At 42.1% G+C, this 21677-nt stretch overlaps 1 protein-coding gene across 2 annotated transcripts in view; it reads right to left on the bottom strand.

Moving 5' to 3' along the window:
- EPB41L5 (erythrocyte membrane protein band 4.1 like 5) overlaps positions 1-21677 on the bottom strand; it is a 90060-nt gene that overhangs the window by 3830 nt on the left and 64553 nt on the right. The window contains exons 17-25 of one of the 2 annotated variants that reach the window (XM_066611728.1): positions 18715-18872; positions 17754-17851; positions 9489-9617; positions 8845-8906; positions 7441-7554; positions 5227-5317; positions 4583-4660; positions 2156-2197; positions 1269-1402 (exon numbers count right to left, since the gene is read on the bottom strand). In XM_066611728.1, coding sequence (XP_066467825.1) covers positions 1269-1402; positions 2156-2197; positions 4583-4660; positions 5227-5317; positions 7441-7554; positions 8845-8906; positions 9489-9617; positions 17754-17851; positions 18715-18872 — 906 coding nt within the window. The remainder of the gene's footprint in view (positions 1-1268; positions 1403-2155; positions 2198-4582; positions 4661-5226; positions 5318-7440; positions 7555-8844; positions 8907-9488; positions 9618-17753; positions 17852-18714; positions 18873-21677) is intronic. The other variant, XM_066611729.1, reaches the window with a different exon arrangement.

Below are 21677 nucleotides of genomic sequence, written 5' to 3'. Positions count from 1 at the left end.
TGAAAATAAAGCAAGACAGTTCATGTGTAATCTGTGGAAACCAAGGTGGTAGTAGTCTGCTACAAACTACATTCATGAAGACTAGACCATGCAACTGTACTGCTGGTCAGTTTAGCCAGTTCATGCACCTGAAACAATTTCATAACACTTCCCCTGCTTACCCCTGCCTCCATCCCTCTTTCCTCCTTTAATTGGCACCCTGTACCAATAACTAGATTGTAAGCTCCTCAGGGCAGGGACATGTCTTTTCACTCTATGTAAACCACTACGAACATGGATGGTATTATATAAATAGGAACAACTATTTAACAACCCACTAGAGAGTGAATTCCTGAAAAACTGCCCAATCCTGGTGCGTGCCGGCTTACCACTGGCATACACTGTCATGAATGTGCTATAAGGCACATTAGTGGGCTCTAGCGCTGGGTGAGTGCTGATGCTGGGCTAGTGCCAGGCAGCTACCAGAGCTCCGCTGCTTGACAGTTGTGCAGGCCGCTGAGCAGCAGAGGTAAGTGGGAGCGTGGAGGGAAACGAGCAGGTGATGTTCCGGGGAGGTGGGCAGAGGGCAGGGAAGAGGCAGAGGGAAGAGGCAGAGGGCAGGGAAGATCCACCTGATCCAGAGCCTCCGTGTTGGGCAGTGAGCCCTTTGGCATCAGTGGAGTAGCCACATTGTAGGACTATTGGGAGTCCCCTTCTCCCCAGGAGCCACCAGCAACTGCCCAGAGTGTTTAGGATGTGGCGGCAGCCATTTTGGGTGCCGCTGCAACCCCATGCAGCTCAGAATTGGGCTGAAAGTAATTCATATTATTCCTCGGAGCATAATCAGTGTTGTTCTTGTACATGGGACACATAACAGGTAATAACCATGTTTGTCAGTTTATAAGGTGTCCCATATGAGCAGAATCATCTTTGCCAAATGTAGTCAACAATCATAATTTAGTAGTATCTATAGTAAATATAAACACCGATGAGTGGAATACACATTACTGTCCACTCTTGTCATAATGCCCTAGTTGGTACGTGTATTTGTAGTTGCAGGAACAAATACTGATGAAGTTGAATGCTCCAAACAGACAAACCCGACGATGCCTTACTGGTGAGACTAAGGTTTAAGGAATCACTCGGATAACTGTGCTGCCCAATGCCTGACAGGATAATTGCATTACGAAAAATCTGCCCAAACAAAATGTAATCTCGTAATTTAGGTTAGAATTTCAGAAGCATCACATTTCCGTAATCCAAAGCAGCAGTAATGGGAAAATCAGTACCTGGTCATGATTTCAGCTGAATAGAGAGGTGGTGAGGAACCAGCCATGAGTGACAGTGTCTCTGTGCTGCCTTTCGTTGCCTTAAGAGCCGAGGCAACATCATTCACCAAAGGCCCATTAGAAACCAGCCCACTCTATATGAAAAGAAAATGGAAGAAAGGAAGCTATTAAGAGATTATAACCGAACCTGATCAGACTGATTTAAGGACAGAACCACATGTTATCTGAGCAAACATCGTGCTCTCAAACCTGCATTTGCAGAGATAACCCAAATGTGTGTGTCCAGAGGAATTGATAGGTGGAAGGAATACCTAACCCCTTCCCATCCCCAATAATCCCTTCCTGCAGCTGCTCCCATACGCGGTTTTCTCCTGCCTGGGTTTATTTCCATCAGCCCAGGTCTGAAAAAACTAGATTAAGCAGGCTCCTGTCCCCGCTGCCCCAGCATTTACTTTATAAGGAAAACATGGGGTTGGAAACTGAATGGCAGGCTGAGTTAAGGGCAAAAAAAGCTTGTCCACAGTCTTATTCTTCCAGGGAAAAGGTCAGAATATGCAGGTATCACATCTGGTCTGGACTAGATATAGATCAACAAGAGGGACCAGCACTGCAGAAAAAGAATAAATGCACCATAAAGGTATCCAGCTTCCTCCACAAAAGACTTTGTACCTTCCTTTCTACCACACTGCTGAACCAATTTTCACTTCTGAGTGCTATATAATAGAAATTTTAGAAACTTGTACCCAATGATATGGCGCAACCTCTTTTTTTTTTGTAAAGGGACTAACATAATTTAGGTAACTAGTCATTACTAGTAGATAATCAAATATGATGTATTTTGTAAATTTGTATTTAAAATTAAAAAAATATATTATTCAATAACTTACTGGCACTAACCACCTCGGCACAATTGGTGGTGGAGAAGACACCTAAAAATCAGAGGCAGACATTTCAGAAACACAGTACACAATAGAAGCATTTGTCACTTGCACAAATGAACTATCCTTCCACAGCTTTGCTTATGCCTCACAAGGTCCTGTAGTGTAGATCACAAGATTAGTAGTGCAGACACCATAATCAGCATCCCATAAATGCCAGGGCCAGAAGGCAGGCTGTGCTGAGACAGCACTGCTCCCTTCATTTCCTGGGGGTTAAAGAGACTACTCTAGATCCTTGGAAAACCCTGGGGAGATGAGAGGTAACATCACTGAATCAGCGCTAGCACTCAAGCTTCAAAAAGAGTTGATGGAAGCCAGAACAGATACATAACCTTTAACTTCACTAGACAGTCCAGAAAATGAGCACTCAGCCTTAGCCACACTAAAATAGAGCTAGCTACTCTAATGAAGAGCTTGATTCATTCATGAAGAGCAATTCATGCAAAGTCCATCAATCAGGGACAAATGACTTCATTAACGCAGGTTTATGGTAAAAACAGGTCTCTGCCTAATCATGAGAAAGGAAATACTATCTGAAAGTCACAGGGTTTGCAAAGCAAACTGCAGCAAAAAAAGAAAAGACCCACAAGTCGAACTGCAGATTATAAATGGAAAAATGAAAACAAATCAAGACCTGGTTACATATATTGTTGTGTCTTCTTACAATTAATGTAGTGTACTGTTGAATTAACATAATCTGAACTTTGCGTTTCCTGACTTTGTAACAGTTAAGCAGTATTTATCTTAGTGTCATATAAATTAACATCTGATATAAATAGAATCTGAATTCATAGCAATTCCATTTGATCATCAAGCCCAACTCCATGCCCACATGAGGGTGACTTTGGATTTACGAGTCATATAGCAACAAAGGAAGAGTAAGTTATTCACATTTCATTGGTAATGTGTAAAATGAAAATATGTATCATTGCTGTGGTGTTGCCATGGGGGAAGAGAGGCAGGTTGCCACTTAATCCAAGCATCACTTGCATTTCATCTGTTTCCACATGATGGCAACATCAGAACCCACAACAGACTAGTTACAGCCTGTTACTAGTTTGCTCTACGATCAGAGAAATACAGTGGACCCTCACTTTACAATGGTAATTCATTCTAGTGATACCATTGTATAGTGAAAATACTGTAACTTGAACCCAGAAATGCATGATTTTTTGGAAATTCATTTCAAGACCTTGAAGCTGAAGTTTTGGTCACAGAACTAAGCCATTTCCTTCTCTAAAAAGTAACAGGTGCCAAAAGTGCTGCTTAGGGGGCAGGATTATCAGTTTACACAATGTAGCAATTTAAAAACCCAAATTACAAGGCTACACCCTCAATACACAAAAGTCACAATGTTAAAAAACCACTGTTGCTACAGGCTGAGACGCTAGCTAATGTTTGTATCAGCATTCGCATTGGCTGTATTGTCCCTCCATACACACAGCTATGACATTAAAAACCCTGCTATTGTCTGAGATGCCACCAAAAGCATTCACATCACTGATTGGCTTATCTATCACCCATGTGGTTCTGTCAACAGCAATTGTGAGCCCACTATCGAGTGAATAACTTATTGTATAGTGAAACTTGCTTTATTACAGAGAGTCCATTGTAAAGAGACTTGATTGTAAAATGAGGGACCACTATACCTGAGGCCTTTTCACATATTTCCTCCCAATGCAAACTAAGTGCACAGGGAGGGGGGCCTAGGGAGGAATTATGCCTGCTGGCCCCACTCCAGATATGGCTGTGCCCACCCTGACCTCCATGCATTAACCAGAAGCTCTTGAAAGAGGAGCCTGATTGCATGGAGCAACAATGCATGTACAGATGAATGCACACAGCGTCTTCTTTCAGATCTTCAAATGAATGCATAAGGGTTGGGGGCCCAAGAGGTGCAGTGTTGTTAAGGACCAGAGTCAGTGTATGTGGTGACATTAGAAGTGGAGCCAGTGGGTGAGGTTCTGCTTTTCCCCCATGCATTTAGACTACACATAGCACAAATACCTTCTGAGGCTTAAAGGAGCAATATAAATTTTTAGATTGAAAAAATGGTTTAGGAAGACTATATAAGAAAAATGGTCACTTGGGATGGTGGGGAAAAAAATGAGACAGGTAGAACGGACTGTGATTTTTGCTGCCACCCCAGAATCTTGCTCCTGGAATATGCTGTTAACACAGGACTCTAATAGAACATTACTAGCCCAAGGCTCACTTATACAGAAGAGAAACCAGTTCAAACGAGTACCAGACAAGAAGAAGAGGCGCCTCGCGTGCAGACGATGGGGGCATAAATCAATCAGGTTTTTCTTCTAAAATTTTCAACAGCACAATGAAATCATTGAGGAAAAGGCACAATTTAATTTTCACTCTTACCCGAGGCATGGCTTCTGTAAAGTCAATTAGATTCTCTGCCTGTGATGTTAATAAAATCTCCAGCTCTTCTGGAGAGTTCTGAGCAAAAAACAAAAAAAATTAATTAAATTATAATCAACCAATAAACAGAGATGTTGAGGAATTTTTACAATGCCATGCACTCTTTCAACAGCTGCAACTTGTGGGACTAAAGCAAATGAATGTTCTCTCTAACGGATCTCTTTCCCTTTGTCGCTTCATGCACTTGAGAAGTTGGTATGCAAGAACCTGCCTTTCACGAAAGCTTTGATTAAGCAACCTGAATCCAAGCAAAAGAACACAGTAAAAGCAGCTCAGTACCTGTTGACTGGGAATTTCAAACTATACATGAAGTAGGTTTTCTGTACACAAGCCCAGCAATTGTAGGCATTTGGCATTCTGACCTTTTGTTTCCTTTGAGGATACAGGACTAGGCAGAACCTGTCACTAAATGCAGCAGCACGACCTGGAAGCTCTGCATCAGTAAACAACATGCTGCCACACGCATTTCGACACAAAAACACACATGCAGCTTCTGTTCTTGCACTTTGCTGATACAGTCAATGATTCACAGTAGGTAAGGAAAAAACAAAACACTTTTCTGCACAGACAATGAGGTCACACACCTTTAAAACAGCAGCCTCCTCTGCAGAAACCAGATTAGGATTCAACAAATCTTCAGAGCTCGAGGCAGCATTATCCTCATTTAATTCATTCCTGGAAGATGTAAACAAGCCCATCATGACGCACAGGGAGTGTGAAATAACAAGTGCAACTTTTCATGACTGCTTAGCTTGAAAATATGACAATTGATCACTATGGGGCATAGAGAAGATTGCTACCAGAAAGACTTTGAAGTCATTGTCATCTGAGCTGCAGCATTTCAACACCTGCTGCCTCAAGCAAGCCCCCCACATTTCAAGGTGCCAGAAAGGTAGGTAGATGGTTATATTAACTCAGTTCACACTCCTTTGCAGGAATCTATAAGCCCGAGCAATTCCTAAGCTTTCAACTGTCAGATCAGAATATGCCAAAGGTTTTGTCTGTACTCTGACATATGCTAACATGCACTCAGAGGAAAGAGCCATAACAAAGCTCTCCCAGCTCCATTCAACATATGGAAGAGAGGTCAAGACCAAACACCTTAGGTTCCTATAACTGCTACTGCATTTTCCAACCTTCATAGATTTAATCATTTCATGCCTTCTAATAAGCAGATAATTCAGTCTGCCAGCTGGAGAGCATCACATGTGCCAGTTCTCAGGCCCAGAACTCGGAAAAACAGCTTGGGGGGAGATGCCCTTTGCAGTTTGCAAGCTCAGTCATGGACCAAAGTCTCACTGGTTGAGGAATAACTGAGCAAATGAGGGGCCAGTGGAGTGGTTATAAGTCCCATCATAAAAAGTCAGGAGAGCTTCAGTGAATGCAAAAGAGCTCGGCTAATGATACAGAGAATCTTTATTTGCATATTATTTCTTCCTTTACCCCTGCTAATTGGGCAGAATAGCACCTTTTAAAGTGGTGTCTTCTTATATTTAGCAGGGGGAGAGTAACAGTCCCTCTTCATCCTAGTGCAGAGTCTTCTCTAGTGGCTGTTTGCTGGTATTGTTCTGCATTTTTTTTTAGATTGTAAGCCCTTTAGGGACAGGGAGCCATTTAGTTATTGGATTTTCTTGGTAAACCACTTTATGAACTACTCCTGTTGAAAAGTGGTATATAAGTATTCTTAACAACCACCACCACCATTTCCATGGAAGTTAGAAGAAATGGAGACAGAATGAAATGACACTAATGGATATACTGAATAACTTCAGTACGGGTTGAGACTAACTATTCACCTGGGTTCCATTCCAAGCACTCACCTGGATGGCAAAAAAACGCACTATAGCAAATCAATTTAAAAAACAAAGTTTCTTTGCTCCTGTTGATTTAAAAACAGCCTTGTTGATGTAAGACAGCCTTTAAAACAGCCTGTTGATTTAAAAACAGCCTTTGTGATGTAAGAAAAGAGTCATTAACAAGACAATCCATCAATCAGTCCTCCTCCAAGAGCTTACAAAAAGCTGAGAGCTTACACTCAGCCCCTCCTTTCACCAATGCAAAGGGATCACCTTTCTTTCAAGTGCTCAGGGGGAAAGGAGGGGTCTGCTGGAGAGAGAAGGATTGATGGATTGTCAGCTAGCTGCCCCCCCTCTCATTAAGGAGGCTATTGTTAAAGGACTGTTCAGTTTTTAAAACTGATTTTAAAGTGGTGCATTTTTTCCCTTCTCCAGGGATCAGCACATTCCTTCTAATTTGCAGGGGCCATTCGCGTTGAGTCAAATCCATGTATAAAAAATCTGTGTATAAATAGGCTGGACCTGTATAATCTCTCATCTTCAAATATCACCCTTTTACTAAATAGTCCAGGTCTAAAGCTGAAGAAACACCGGCACTCTAAGAAAGCCAAAGAGCATTTTTAAAGGAACTGCAGAACAATCGCAAATGTTTTCTGTTAGTTTTCTCCTTCATTCATTCTATTTTATGAGTAGGACAACAACATTTTCATGAGACAGATCGACAGCAGTGATATCTATTCAGCAAGTGCCCCAAGAGAAGGCAGCACTGAGCTAAACTGTTGGGTTTTGTTCCTTTGGGATTGCTTTGGCTCTGGATAAGTCACGCTAAACATTTCCCAGTTTCTGAAAAAAGCGCAAGAATGACCGACCTGGCAGGAAACTGCCAGGATTGATTGAGGGAACCACTCAGTGCTTAGCTGTTGTATTCTTTCCTTGGTTCATTTCTATGCATGTCCATGCTATTTCCCCTCCTAGAAACACATTATTCGCCCCAAAACTTACCGAATAAAGGCATCTGAAACAGGGATAGCTTTCAGCCCCTCTTTTGGTTCCTGGAAAATTGGACTGTGAGCTTGCAGAGGGCTGTTCGGAACTTTTCCTGACAGAAGAATACTCCTGAGCAAAGCAGATCCAAAGCATATGATTTCCAGATAAAACTCTTCACATAAACAGTGACAGGCACAGTAGTACCCACTTAGCATAAACATCCTGTTTACAATGTGGCATAGTGTGCCAAGAGCTGCAGATGCCTCTACACCAAGGGAATCCAATTTATGTGGCCAAGAAAAACTGAATTCTGTATACATAAAATACATTTTCAAGTACATATCTGCTTATTTTACACATCTTTTTACTGAATTGATGCCTCATTCTCAACAATTGGAAATCTCTTCTGCTTCCTTTCTGGTTTCAGAAACGGAAACCAGGCATTGCCTGCACAAACCTGTCTTCACAGCCCCCAGGGGCTAGAAATATCTGGTTTCAACACAAACCGAGATTCTCAGGATGCTGAATTTGGTGCTCAACAGAAATATCTGTGCTTCAGTAGTGTGTGATCACAGAACTGCAGGATACACAAACTCTCTGCTTATTTCTATTTCATGCACTTGGTTCCAGTCAGCAGACAACAATCTTTGCAAGTCCTTAGCTGCTGACGCCAATTCTCTCCATGGCATTTATATCACATATGAATGCACCCAATTCCTTTTCTGCCTCTCTCAGAAGGGTGGCCAAGAATTCCTATTGGTTTCTGTCAATTTGATGTTATGCTTTAATATAACTGTTCAAATATATTATTTTATTATACTAGTATTTTATTATATTATGCTTTAATATTATGCTTTAATTGTTGTTTAATTGGTTTTAATTGTTTTTATTAATGTTTTAGCATTGTTTTATCTATTAAATTGAAATATTTTATAAGCCGCCTTGAGGGCCCCTAAGCAGGGAGGAAAGGTGGGATATAAATAAATAAACAAACAAACAAAAACAAATAAATAAATAGTGAGCTGCTTTGAAGGCTGCTGGGCCAAAAAACAGCATATAAAGTCAAAACGATTAAAAACAAACTGATACAAAGTCATCAGACTACCACTTCCATTCTGTTCTCTTGAACTGGGGAGTGGAAGTAAGCTGGACACCTGCATTTGTTCTGGGGCAATATAGTGATAGTGCTTTCTATCAAGCTCACAATCCAACAGTATTGCAAACCCTACCCCACCCACTGAGCATGAAAGACAACAGTAGAATGCAGAAATCTTATGCTTTAGGTGTTAACACCATTATCACCTACTTTCAAGCACCTTTTAAATTCTGCTGATTCACAGAAAAACTGAAGAAATCTGCTCACACGACAATGAATTGGGGCAGACAAACCTCAGTTTACTTCAAGCACAACTCAGATACCTGGCAGCAGCATCCTGAATGTTCGTGTTCTTATTGCTAGACATACTCTCCTCTCTTGTGACCTGAAAGTCAATGGGCAGAACGTGATACTTCAGACATTTCAAATTGGTAGAGGTTAATAATATGAATAGCAAGTAATTTCCCCTCTAGCAGGTCAAGAATGCAACACATGCTGGCTCTTCAAAGAAAGCATCACTTTACTCTTTAAAGCAGAGAGATCCAACAGCTTCATGTTTATGAGCAAACAATATTTCAATACTTATCTAGTTATTCATTTTTTCAAATTACATACAGGTGTCCCCCTGTACCCATGGATCATCTCTGAACATCCTTCCAGCTCCTCTCCCCCCCCCCCCGGTGGGTGTGGCAGAACCGTATAGGTGTAATGCTCCATGGGCAATAAACCTGTCTTGCACAGTTGGTTTTGTCTTGTGTCTATATCCTTGAGAGGCTGCCAGGCTGACTTGTCACATCACTGTTTCACTTTCTGGTTCGTTGGAGACTTCCAAAGAGTGGAGTTGTAAAAGCACTTGCACACCAGGGGCATTAGCAAAAACTAACTCGCTGATAGGGTGTATTGTAGAAAACCAACGTTCTTGTCCCTTTCACTGACCCCAATGGCAGACTGGGTTTGTAGCACTTACCTTGTGCACTGCTTCAACCTGGGCCTTCAAAATGTTGCTCTTGATGTCTGGGGGCAACCGCATAGAGGCACTCGCTGGGCTCTCAATAGCATTGTTGAGACATTTCTCAGTCAGCTTTACTACCTCTTCCTAGAAGGAACATAGTCACATTCTTAGCAGCATCTAATCAGTGAGACCCTGCATAGGATTACTGTTATGGAGAGCACCATAGCTGGCACACAGTAGGAAACCCAAAAGCAGAACATGTTGATCTGGGGCTTCATCAAAGATATGCAACTCCTTGAATACAGTACAACACACTGAAAAAGTGCCTGGGCAGTACAGACTGTGCAGCCATATGCACATGATATGGATATTTGGCAAAAGCTGTGACTAAGAATCATCTCTACATCTATCGTTACAAAAAAAAATTGATTTCCATTGCAAACACCACAGTTGGAATCTGCATCTAGCATCAGGGATACTTTGCACCAAGAGACCACTTGGTCCTAGCATCAGGGATACTTTGCACCAAGAGACCATAGCACAACACAACACACCTCACCAAGGAATTCATGCATCTGCTTCTCAAGATTCCTATACTAAAGTTCACTCTGGCTGTCTGCCACGAATAGGGCATGGCTAACCTAGCAGAGGGAATGCACTACTAGAATAAATCTGCTGCTTCTCTTGAGCACCAGGAGACAACAGGACAAATTAGTGATTTGATTGAATTTAATATTTTAAATTTATGCATTTGAATAAAATGCCTGTATTCTTTTTCTCCTCCAACCACAATTACACTGCTTTACAGATGCAGCAGTTGCTGAAACAAGTTCAGATTATTTAATCTGTTTTTGGTTCTCAGACCCACCAGTTCATGTACGGGTCCCCCGTCCCTTTAAGGGCGGGGGAAGGGAGAGGCAGCGTTGTGATTCTCAGGATCATGTTGCTAAGGGAGGTGCTTTTACTTACTGTGTGTTAGGGCAAGCAGCAGAGGTGCAGGGAGCCCTGCACAGCCCTCCACAGGGCTCCCCGAGAATTGGAACCTTCAGAAATAGCAAGTACAAGCCACTTCTGGTTTGCTAACGCAGCCAGGAGGTGGCTTGCGCTTGCTGTTTCTGAAGGTTTCAAGCCTCAGGCAGCCCTGTAGAGGGCTGTGCAGGGCTCCCAACACCTCCTGCTGCTTGCCCTAACACAGTAAGGAAAAGTACCCCCACTCGCCCCCCCAGCAGTGCAATCCTGGAGATCGAGTTGCTGCCCTCGCTCCTCCCCCACAAAGACTTACTTTGGGAGTAAAGCTCCCAGAAAGTTTGAGAACCACTGTGTTTAATCATCCAGGAGTTAGGAGTTCAATGGAAGTATATCTTTCTTGTGGAATGCCCTTGTGCGTGAACCCAAGCACGAATGATTCCAGAGTGAAAGAAAGTTCTAGAGGAGCTGGCCTTTGGTTTAAGATGCATTTTTAGGTTTTCCTTCATGTGTGAGCCTTTATAGTTTAGCTATGCTTTCTTGGTATTTTTTTACCTCCATTGTTCACTATAGGAGATATTTTTGCTTTATTTCCTATTTTGTTTAAAATATTCAGTAATGAGGTTTAGCTCTTATCATTCCCTACACTCCAGAAACTCAAGACACTGGAATGCCTGTGTATTTAAAAATTAATTGCTTCTTTCAGTGCCAGCCTGCTTGTCAAGAGCTTGGCAGTGCCAAAATTACATGCTTCTCGTCCAGCAAACTCAGGCAGCCAGCTGACAGAAACCATTGCAACTATCTTGCAAGAACAAGGCCATTCATAGAGTCTCAAATGTTTCATCTGTAGATTATTCTCCAACCAAAGATTCCAGTATAATTCTAACAGAAGAAAATGACTGTTAACAAAGCAAGATTTCAGGGGATGGTTTTTCTGTGTTTTTAAAAAAGATTTTGATAACGTTTCATAACGTCATCAGGGAAAGTTATTTGACCTGTAGCAGTTGGATACAATCCTCATAGCTGAAACAGAAAGCCACTGACACTCCAATTTTAACACTGCCAAGTTTGATACAACTTTTCAAGATTTCAGCATTCTTTGTACAATATACAGGTCCAGCCTATTTAAACACAGATTTTTTATACACGGATTTGACTCAACATGAATGGCCACTGCAAATGAGAAGGAATGTGCTGATCCCTGGAGAAGGGAAAAATGCACCCCTTTAAAATCAGTTTTAAAAACTGAACAGTCCTTTAACAATAGCCTCCTTAATGAGAGAGAGAGGGGGGGCAGCTGGCTGACAATCCATCAATCCTTCTCTCTCCAGGGGACCCCTCCCTTCCCCCTGAGCACTTGAAAGAAAAATACTTTGCATTGGTGAAGGGAGGGGTCAGAGTGAAGTATTTCTAAGCATCTTGAGGGAGACTGATGGTTGGATTGTCCTCTTAATTACTCTATCTTAACATCACAAAGGTCAGCAAGTCTGTTTTTAAATCACTGGAGCAAAGAAACTTTGTTTTTTAAATTGATTTGCTATAGTGCTGCCCTCCACAGGAGGGCATCGAACCCAAGCGGAACAGAATAATTAGTCTCAACCTGTATCTAGTTCCCCTGGCTGGTTTCTGTGGTTTCCTAGGAGTCATGGCTCACAGTTTGGGAATCACTGCCTTATGGTACTAACCCATATTAGTTAAAAAATAAATATACACACCAGCAATTATCAAGTACTACTCATATGAGTAGACTACTATCGTTACCTTGCATGGTCACACCCATAGAGTTTACAATTTGTTGTGCAACAGCTATTTTGTATGCAATATGTACAGAGACATGTCTGCCATCAAGCCTGCAGTAGTCTCACTAGGTACTGGCTTCCCTAAATTCACTTCCTTGAATCCTTATCCTTCCTTGAAGCTTATCCATGGTTGCTCAAAGACAGCAAATAAACTACTGAGGCACATGGACAATGAGAGGGTTGGGAAAAAAATGTAGGGAAAAAAAGTAGAGGTGGATGAAAACTGAATGTGAATAAGGCTCTTCCAGGAGGTGGTTCCCATGAATCCTACTGTAGGTTCCACAACTGAATGAAAATTGTGCAAAGACACAACCACATGCAGTTTAAATCCAGACTTGTGCCCACTACAACAGAATTTGCTTGCCTAAAAGCAAATGATTGAATGCTTTGTACAAAGGCCATGCCTTGAGCCAGGAGCAATTCTTTAGTTTGCAGCTTGCAGTTGTTTTATGGAAATGTGCATAAAATGTGCAGTTGTTTTATGGAAATGTTCTTTAACTGCAGCTTGCAGTTGTTTTGTGTGTGTCTTGCCCCAAACAGAGAGCTCTCTTATTTAGGGCACAATCCTAACCCACTTTCCAGCACCGACATAAGGGCAATGCAGCTCCCAGGTAAGGAAACAAGCATTTCCTTACTCATGAGGAAGCCTCCATGAGTGCCCCCCAACTGCAGGATGCAGCACACATCACTAGCATAGCTATGCCAGTGCTGGAAAGTGGGTTAGAATTTGGGCCTTAGTGACTTAGCAGTATTCCTTTTCTAGTGACAAGCAAGTTTTGTCATTTCTGGTTCCTAGATAGGCAGCTATTTATTTCTCTTAAATTATTTTAAACATATATCTCTTGGGCTTAAGGAGGCTATGAATAACAAAAGGTTGAGAGGGAGGAACATGTGTACTATACCACCTATATCACCTCTCTAGTATACTTCTGAAGTGCCTATAATTTATAATTATGATGCAAATTTTCAATAAAACACATAACACCACTGTCTATACTTCTAACTTCTGGAAAAACATGGAAATCTGTGAAAAAAATAAAGCCATTATCTCCACCTCTACCTATAGGAAAGGATGTGGTAACAATTTTAAAAATACAGAATTTTCTAAAAAGCTTCTTCAAAGAGAAGCTACAGAAAAAGTAGCTTGATCCCAGCAGGTCTTAACAGAAACCTTTCATAAATGGAGAGCTCAAAATGGTACACAGCCATTTCATCAGCAACTTGTTCTCAAACCTTTCAAAAGATTACATCACAGAGAACTTTAGGAAGACTAAGAGCATGAAAGGTAAATTTTAATAAAAAACTATTGTAAATGAAGACACCCTTTGGGTGGAGAAAACCACAACTTTGCATGCTTAATAAGATCAGTTTTGTTTACAACACCATTTCTTAACGTTTGTCCCCGTACCAGCTTGCATGGTCCACCTACTGGAAGTACCACCAGAAGTAACTGGTGATGATGTCAGGCCAGATGTTGGCAGGCCAGATGTTGTTACGTGAAAATCCCCTTTTGCCTTTTAGTTATTATTTTCTCTATATCTGGTTATTTTACTATGGGCTAAAATATCATGCAGGCTAAACTGTTCTCCCAGCACACAGGCCACATTTCCAGAACTCTGGTCAAGCCACAAGCTCATGGTTACACAACCACCACCACCCCCCATAGTCCCATAGTCACACATTATGGGAGGAAGTCTGGTGTCTTAAATCACTGTTTAAGTGTCTCCTACATTACTGTATTCATTGTAATGTTTTAACCCAATCACTGTTTAAGTACTGTATGCAGGCTTGAACTGCCTTCTTGGGTTGCTGATTCATTGTATTATTTAAGTTTCCCCATCTAGGAATCCGGCCATAGTCCCCACTGAATTTTGCTGATAACTGACATCCTGATCCTCTTGCAATGTTTTACATACACCAAGCACCCTGCTGTGTGGTAGTAATCAAGCTACCATCCAGCTCAGCACTGTCTCCCAACCCCTTTTAAGTGAGGGCTTCCTCTCACATGTGCGCGCGCTCGCTCTCTCTCTGTCCAAGGCCCAACACATTTGTGTTGTGTCAGAGGGTCCTCTCCACAGGACTCTTCCCCCCCCCAACTGCTCTACAGGACAGGTAACTATCTTGCGTCTGGAACTCTTTCCCTTCTCCCCCCCCCTTTCTCCCCTTCTCTCCCCATCTTTAGTTAGCAGCTGGGATTGGCATAGCAGGGACCCCTAAAAATCCTTCCCTACAACCCCCTTTCCTTATCTGTTTTCCTTGGATGCACCAAATACTCTTCACAAGCAACCACCATGAAAGCTAGGTACATTGAATTCAAGCATTAGGACCAAGAAATATACACTTATTTCTCCATGTGCAGTATGTTTACCTTTGTGCTTCTGTAACAAAACTATAATCTTTTATTGAAAGTTATCTTTGTCTCAGTCTCCTCTTTAAGCAAAAGGGAATTTCTCTGCACTACGCTGTCTTGTTATCCAGCCTACGATCCTAATGTTCCAATAAGGGCAGTGTAATAATTCCCCTAAACAAAACAGCCCTTTTGGTAACAATGTGACACAACAAACGCCAGTAAGAAGCTCAGGGCGGATGGGAGGGCTTTTTTGATTGTGCAAACAGTGCATGCTGGAGCTCTGCCTGCCGAGCCAAGCCTCCTGTGCTGCTTGCCATGTTGCATTGCTGCCCTTTCTGCCAGGCAACAAGGGTCTGGGGGACCTGCAAGTACCACCAGACACCACCTCAAGTACCAATAGTGGTACGAGAAACACTAGTCTACAACAAAATAGTTACTTGTATGGTAATCACATCTTGGTCTGAAAAGCCAAGGAAGGAGAGCCACCAGCAGAACAGGATCCAAAGCTTATCTTCTTACAGACAGTCTAATCTTGATTATGCACAAGGCTTAGAAGAAAGAACTGTGCAGAAGGCACAGAAGAAAGTCACTACAGAGGCAGAGAGCCCATTAAACTACCTACCTATTCCAGCTGAAGTAGTGCTTCAGTCTAGTCTGGGAAACAGAAAGAGCAGTCACAAGGACCTGTAAGATACAACTCCCTACCGCTCCTGCCAAGCAGAAAGAGGGGGGAAAACCCCATCACTTAGCGTGTATTGATTATATTTTAATCCTGCTTTTAATCCTAACCCAAAAATTGGTTCCCAGAATGGCTCACTGTAATTAAAATATACAGTGCATGTTCAAAATTATTACCTTGGTCAGCACACTTTGAGAGCTAAAGACCACTAGGTGAACTACATTCAGAGAGCCAAGGTGATGTTCTGAAACCTGCTGAGAACTAACATAATCATGCATGGAGGTGTATTTTGTAGCCACTTAATTGTAGTTTTTTTGTAAGGAAGTTCACTTGCAGCTTCCTTAAATGAGATACATTTTTAATTAAAAGTGGTTGTGCTATGTTTCTAAGGTGTGCAGTCTGGGAAGGTTGTGATGTCCCTTTCTGCCTCTGGGACTGGCACGCTGGTAAAGGCAGGATCCAGGGGAGAATTTGTCAGTGGTTGTGGGTGCCTCTCTGGGTATTTTCAGTACTCCATATTTCTGCAGGAGCTGCCTTGGTAGTTTTTCCTTCCTAGATCAGAGGTCTCGAAACTTTCAGCTGCTAGGACCCTATCACTCATTCTCACTCTTATTGTGGACTGAAGCAGGTTCATTATACCAAATATATACATGTTATACATAACTAAGAATATTTACAATAGGTGCAAATATTCACAACTTTTCAGCTATGGTGCTGCTGCTCTCTCTCTCTCTCTCTCTCTCTCTCTCTCTCTTTCTCTCTGTGGGCTATCTACAAGTGACAAAGACTGGCCTCTTCTAGAAATGGCCTGGAATCTCCAAGAACTGGCATCAATCTCCAGAAGACTATTAAAAGCAATCCTGGAGATCTGAACAGAACCTCCTCAGTTCAATTTTCACCTCACGTCTAGAAAGAAAATGTCCAGGGCTAGCTAGCTTCAGCCAGAGACAACACTAAGAGTGACCAACCCAGCACTCACTTCATCCACCAGGAGGAAGATGTATGGTTGTAAGTGAAGGAAGAAGAAAAAGGAGAGGAACATGTAATTATAATACCTCTGGGCTCAGTGGCTGATCAAAATGCACCTGGATAACCAGGGAGAAGCTCTTCCCTACCCTTAAGACTCCTTTACTGATATGCAAGTGTTTGTGTCTGGATCCCATTACTGCAATATAAGATAAATTTTACTACAGATAAAGAAGAAAAACTGCGCACAAACACATTTATGTTGAAAACAAGGGTGCCACTAAAAATGTATAGTTCCACCCTTGAAGATTAAGGCCTTCTGATTTATAAAGGATCAGTTGCAAGACTGTCAGAAAGGAAAGTCCATGTTGGCACCCTTCAGTCTCGGAAGACTATGGTATCGCGCTTTGAATGGTGGTTCTGGAACAGAGTGTCCTCTCCAGTGTACAAAGCCTGGGTAAAGTAGGCATGGAGGATAGACTGTTACCCATGCAGCAAATCCCCCCTCTCCACGTCGCTGAAATGGTCCAAAGGAAAGGCAGAAGCCAGTACGGTTGGTTCCAGAGGCATCGCAGGAGTTGCCAGCGTGTGACTGTATACAGCCGCGAACTGCCTCAGGGACTCCGGCTCTGGATTTTGCCTCAAGGTTTTCTCCTGAAGCCTTTTCCATAACTGGATATAGCCACAAGGCAGTGGAGGTTTGGGATCAGAGTTTTCCTTGTCTCAGTTGAGCGGCCTTCCCAGGCTATCGAGTCCCATCCACCGGGTGGTTGTTTAGTCACCTCTTAGGACAAGTACAGCCAAACCAAGGGCCTATTCTTATCCCCCAGCCCCCAGGGGCTAAAAGGAAAGTACTCTCTTTGTTAAGGAATGCTTTTATAAAATATGGTAGAACCAGAAAGGCTGCAATTCTGCATTACTTGACAAGGTTATTGAAACACAGGAAATAGACATAGGTGGTTTCTAAATCACCACACATGATTTTAAGATCTTTGGAATCATAGAAGAGTCATCTTGCCTATTGTAATGAATCCAGGGATGCACAAAGTCCTAATCAATTTGTATTAGATCAATGAATGCATATCAGCAGCTTGTAGAATGGTTTCCTAAAATGGCTTACATGTGGGGAAAATTCTCAGCCCTGGTAGGAGCATTTTTAACACATAAATATGGACCTACGGAGCAGAGTAGGCTCCTTAGCATCTCAGCCTGGTAGCAGCATTGTGGCTGTATAGCCTGTGGCTGTATCTGTACTGAGGGAAGGATCTAGTTGAAGTGAAAGCCTGCAAACTCTCAGGAGGTAAAAGCGTCTTTAACATAATAATGACTCCTATGAGGACATTAGATATCTTTTAAATTACTTTTTAAAGATGGAAATAAGCTTAGTTCTGTGGCAAAAGTTGAGGTCTTGGAACATATTTATCAAAAAAACATTGCATTATTGAATTCACATTACAATATTTTCAATACAATGGTGTCTCTAGAACTGATTATCATTGTGAAGTGAGGCTCCACTGTACCTGCTTGTTGATATTGTTGTTTATGCTGGAGTGAGGAACAAGTGCTGGGCTGACCACTGCTTCCAGGTGTTTACGTTTCAAAGATGCCTCTTCAGCTACTAAAAATAAAAAGTTAAGTGTTATCCAAGACCAGGGCTGGTTGATCCAGGAGGCTGACTAAGATGACTGTCTCAGGCAGCAGGTTAATACAGGGGCAGATTCCCACTTCTCTTCCCACTTCCTGGGAAGAAAAAGGAGGAGGGAGACAGAATCTCTTGATACTTTAGCCCACCACTCTCTTTTATTCACAATTCCTCTTTCATTCTATCCTCCATTTCCCTTCCCTAATCACAGAGTGAAAGCAGCACTTCATTCAGGGTGCAGTCCATCTACTCAGATTTGTGCCAGCAATTTCATTGGTGCAAGTCTGCATGGACTCAGGTTGAGGGAACTGAAACCAACAAGGGGGTTAGGATATTAGCAGCGCCACTGCAGCTGATACCACCCTTTCCTGGCCTCAATCCACCCTCCTCCCCTGCCTGCCTCCCTACCTGGCCTCAATTCACCCTCCTCCCCTGCCTGCCTCTCTTCCACCCCCCTGTGCTAACTTACCACTGCTGGCCACAGGCGTGGTCCTCTGGCCACAGGCATGCAGACTCAACTGTGCTCTGCCTGTGGCAATGGCCAGCTCACACTGACAGGCATGTCACATTTTGTGACAACTGTGAAGGGCCTTATGCCACCAGTATGCCTATTCCAGTAGTATAAGGGAGCAATTTTACCAACTTTCCAGCACCACGGCAAAGGCAATGCAGCTCTGAGGTAAGGGAACAAACATTCCCTTAGGAGGCCTTTGTGACTGCCACCCAACTGCAGGATGCAGCACATGCCCGAATAGCATAGCTATGTCAGTGCTGGAAAGTTGGTTAGGATTTGTGCCTATGTGTCCTAACAACAGTCAGTCTACAGAGCATTTCTTTACCAGTAGGTTCCATCTTCTCAGAGAGGTGTTCTTGAGGAGAGAGGCCTGCCTCTTCCCAAGTTCCAGCTGACCCTCCAACAAGTGACAAGCCAACAGCATTATCCAAACATGTCTCCAATAATTCCTTGTTATCCAATAAGTCAATGACAAGAGGTATACTATACAAGATGAGAAAACAAGACAAGGGCTTCAAGACATAGCAAACACAAACAAGCACCATTATGCAAGCACAGGTAAAGGACTTTCTTTTTGCTCTTAACCTGGTATTTTTTTTTAAACAAAATGAATCATATCAACCAGACACCTGGATTAGTAATAGGGGAGAGTTTACAAGTCAAACTAACATTTTTTTCCCAGGTCAAGAAACAATGGGGCACCACCAGTATAGAGCACAAACAAAAAACTGTTAGGGTGTGGATATAATTTGCTGAAATTAGGGAAGGTTCCAACATGTTTCAAGCTCACAGGCTCTTCACTGAACATGGTGGGGGAACCACTAAAACACAAAGTCAATATTGTACACAAAGCATAAGAGTTTTGAAATACTCAATTTAAAAACAAGCCAAATCAGTCATCATTAAAAAAAGTTAAAGAAATAGAAGAACTTCTATAGAAAGAACAAAGGTCAATATGAAAGTAAAGAGTTAATTCTTCAAAACTTAAAACAAACGAATATAATGGTATAAAGCTCATCATCTTCCAAAGCAAAGGAATGGCAGTATTCACAGGTCAGTAACTTGAAAATTTCAGACCCTAGAGGGGGGTCTAGTACCCTTTGCAGAACACACACTCTCTCTCACTGCCGCCTCTGTATAAGGCTAAGAAAAGCCTCCTGATTAAGAGTTTGGGAGTTTGAAACACACCAAGAACTTTAGTAATTTCTGTGTCTTTTGTTAAACATTTCCTGCAAAATCACTTCTAACCATTTGCATGTAAATTGTTTACAGCTACAGAGTTCAGTGTCATATGACAAAAAGCAAATTAGTGACAATTTGAATAAATTCTGTTTCTGAATTTGAATTTCAAATTCTGTGACCACAGCTTGTGGCAATGCGTTTGCCATGGTACATAGTTGTTTCCTGCAACAAACACATAATGCAAGGTCAGGGTTCCCAAAAATTTAAATATTTGTCTTTTTCACTCTTATGTGCTTTCTACAGAGAAATATCAGAGTGACCAAGGCAAAATAAATTGCAGCGTAAGCTAGATAAATTCTGTGCACAGATAAGCAGACTATTTTTTTCTTGCTGGCATTTTGCAGGGTGAGGACCACATCAAAAAACAAAAACTTTTTTGTGGCTCTGGTCTTTCTGGTATTCAAAAATGGAAAAGGAAGTATTTAAACTTGTCATTGAGGCCTCTAATGCTGCAATCCTACACATATTTACTGCAGAGGAATCTCCACTGAACAGCATGACTTACTTCCAAGTAAACATGTATAGGATTGTTTGGTCAGCTTGGGGAAAAATTAACATAGCTTTCCCTGCACAAGAAAGAATTTTTATCTTGCCTCCAAATGTGTGATTTTTTAATAATACCAAACAACCATGTGGATAGGCATGGACATGGGTGGTTGCTCCTCTCTCCCACAGAGCTCACAGTTGAGAGAGATCAGAAGAGAAACCCAGATGATAATGCAGATCAGAGAGAAGCAATAGGATTAAGGCAAACACATTGATTGCAATTTTCAAGACACGCACTTGGGATATCCTCCCCATTCTGAACAATGAAGTTTATACTGTGATATAGTGACTGGTCCAAGATTTCCTATGGGTATAAACAGAAGTAAAAACTTTAAACCCAGAGCTTCCTGATCCAAATTTGATTTTTCATCTGCTACCGTGTTTCCCCAAAATAAGACCTACCCAGAAAATAAGACCTAGTTGTGATCAGGGCCGGGATGGGGGGGGCAGAAGGGGTCCTCAGGGGGGGTGGACAATGTGACCAGGAACGCTGTACTCTCGTGCTTGCCACCTAGAAAGCTCCTGCTGTGCTGCCTTGGGCAGGGACGCTGAGGTGGAGCTGAGGTGGGAAGCAGTAAGCGAGGCAACCCTGCCTACCAGGCTCTGAGGCTCTCCACACTTTCCAGGGAATAAGTCCCATTAACTATAAAGGGACTGACTTCTGAGTAGACAGGCAGGCAGGCAGGCATCCTCCTGGCTGCTGAGGGGATATTTTTGTACAGTATATTTTTGTACATGAATGACTGTGGATTGTTGTACATTTTAAAAAAAAAATAAGACCTACCCCGAAAATAAGGAGGACAAGCGCTCAAGAGCCTGGAATCAAGTTTCTACTTTTCTTTGTATTCAAGACAGACTTCGTTCAAGAAACAATTTCTTTGCCCTGGCCCATCTCACATGCACATAGTGGCCTAGCCACAACAGTGACAAGAGGAAAGAATAAATGATTCACACCAATGTCCAATTCCCAGGAAAATCATACATGCCATTTCTCTTCTTCAGAAAAAGGGAAGGGAGAAAACAAACTGAGACCTCTTACGGTTCAGGCATTCGTAAGGGTTTTCCGAGTTCATGTGTTACATCCTGTTGGGGTGATGGCTAGTTAGCACAAATTACTTTTGAAACATATGAACTGGTACAGTCTCTATTTCCTATCTGTTCAAGGAGAACAACAAAGCTTGGGACTTCAACTTAAAATAAAATGAAATGTTATACCAGTTAAACTAAAAACTATCGAAGGACTAAGCAAAAACAAGTTCAATTTTTATTGCTCAGAATATAAATAGGTTAATATTCAAAATTAGGGAAACAATTTTTGGCAACACAAGCAGAAGTTTTTCCTACTAAGTAAGATCTGCAACTGGAGTACAAGACGGGGACTGTCTGAATGCAACACACAAGTGTTACCACTGAGATATGGGCCTGCATGCCAAGCAAGTTCCAAGAACTAGAGAGATTTAAAGATAGCTGCCAATTAAAACACAATAGTGAAGGCAGCCT

The sequence above is a fragment of the Tiliqua scincoides genome, chromosome 1 (genome assembly GCF_035046505.1).
Source record: "Tiliqua scincoides isolate rTilSci1 chromosome 1, rTilSci1.hap2, whole genome shotgun sequence".
In the NCBI taxonomy this organism is placed as follows: Eukaryota; Metazoa; Chordata; class Lepidosauria; order Squamata; family Scincidae; genus Tiliqua; species Tiliqua scincoides.
Note: the sequence above shows the minus strand (reverse complement) of the source record. Positions and strands in the feature narration are given on the sequence as shown.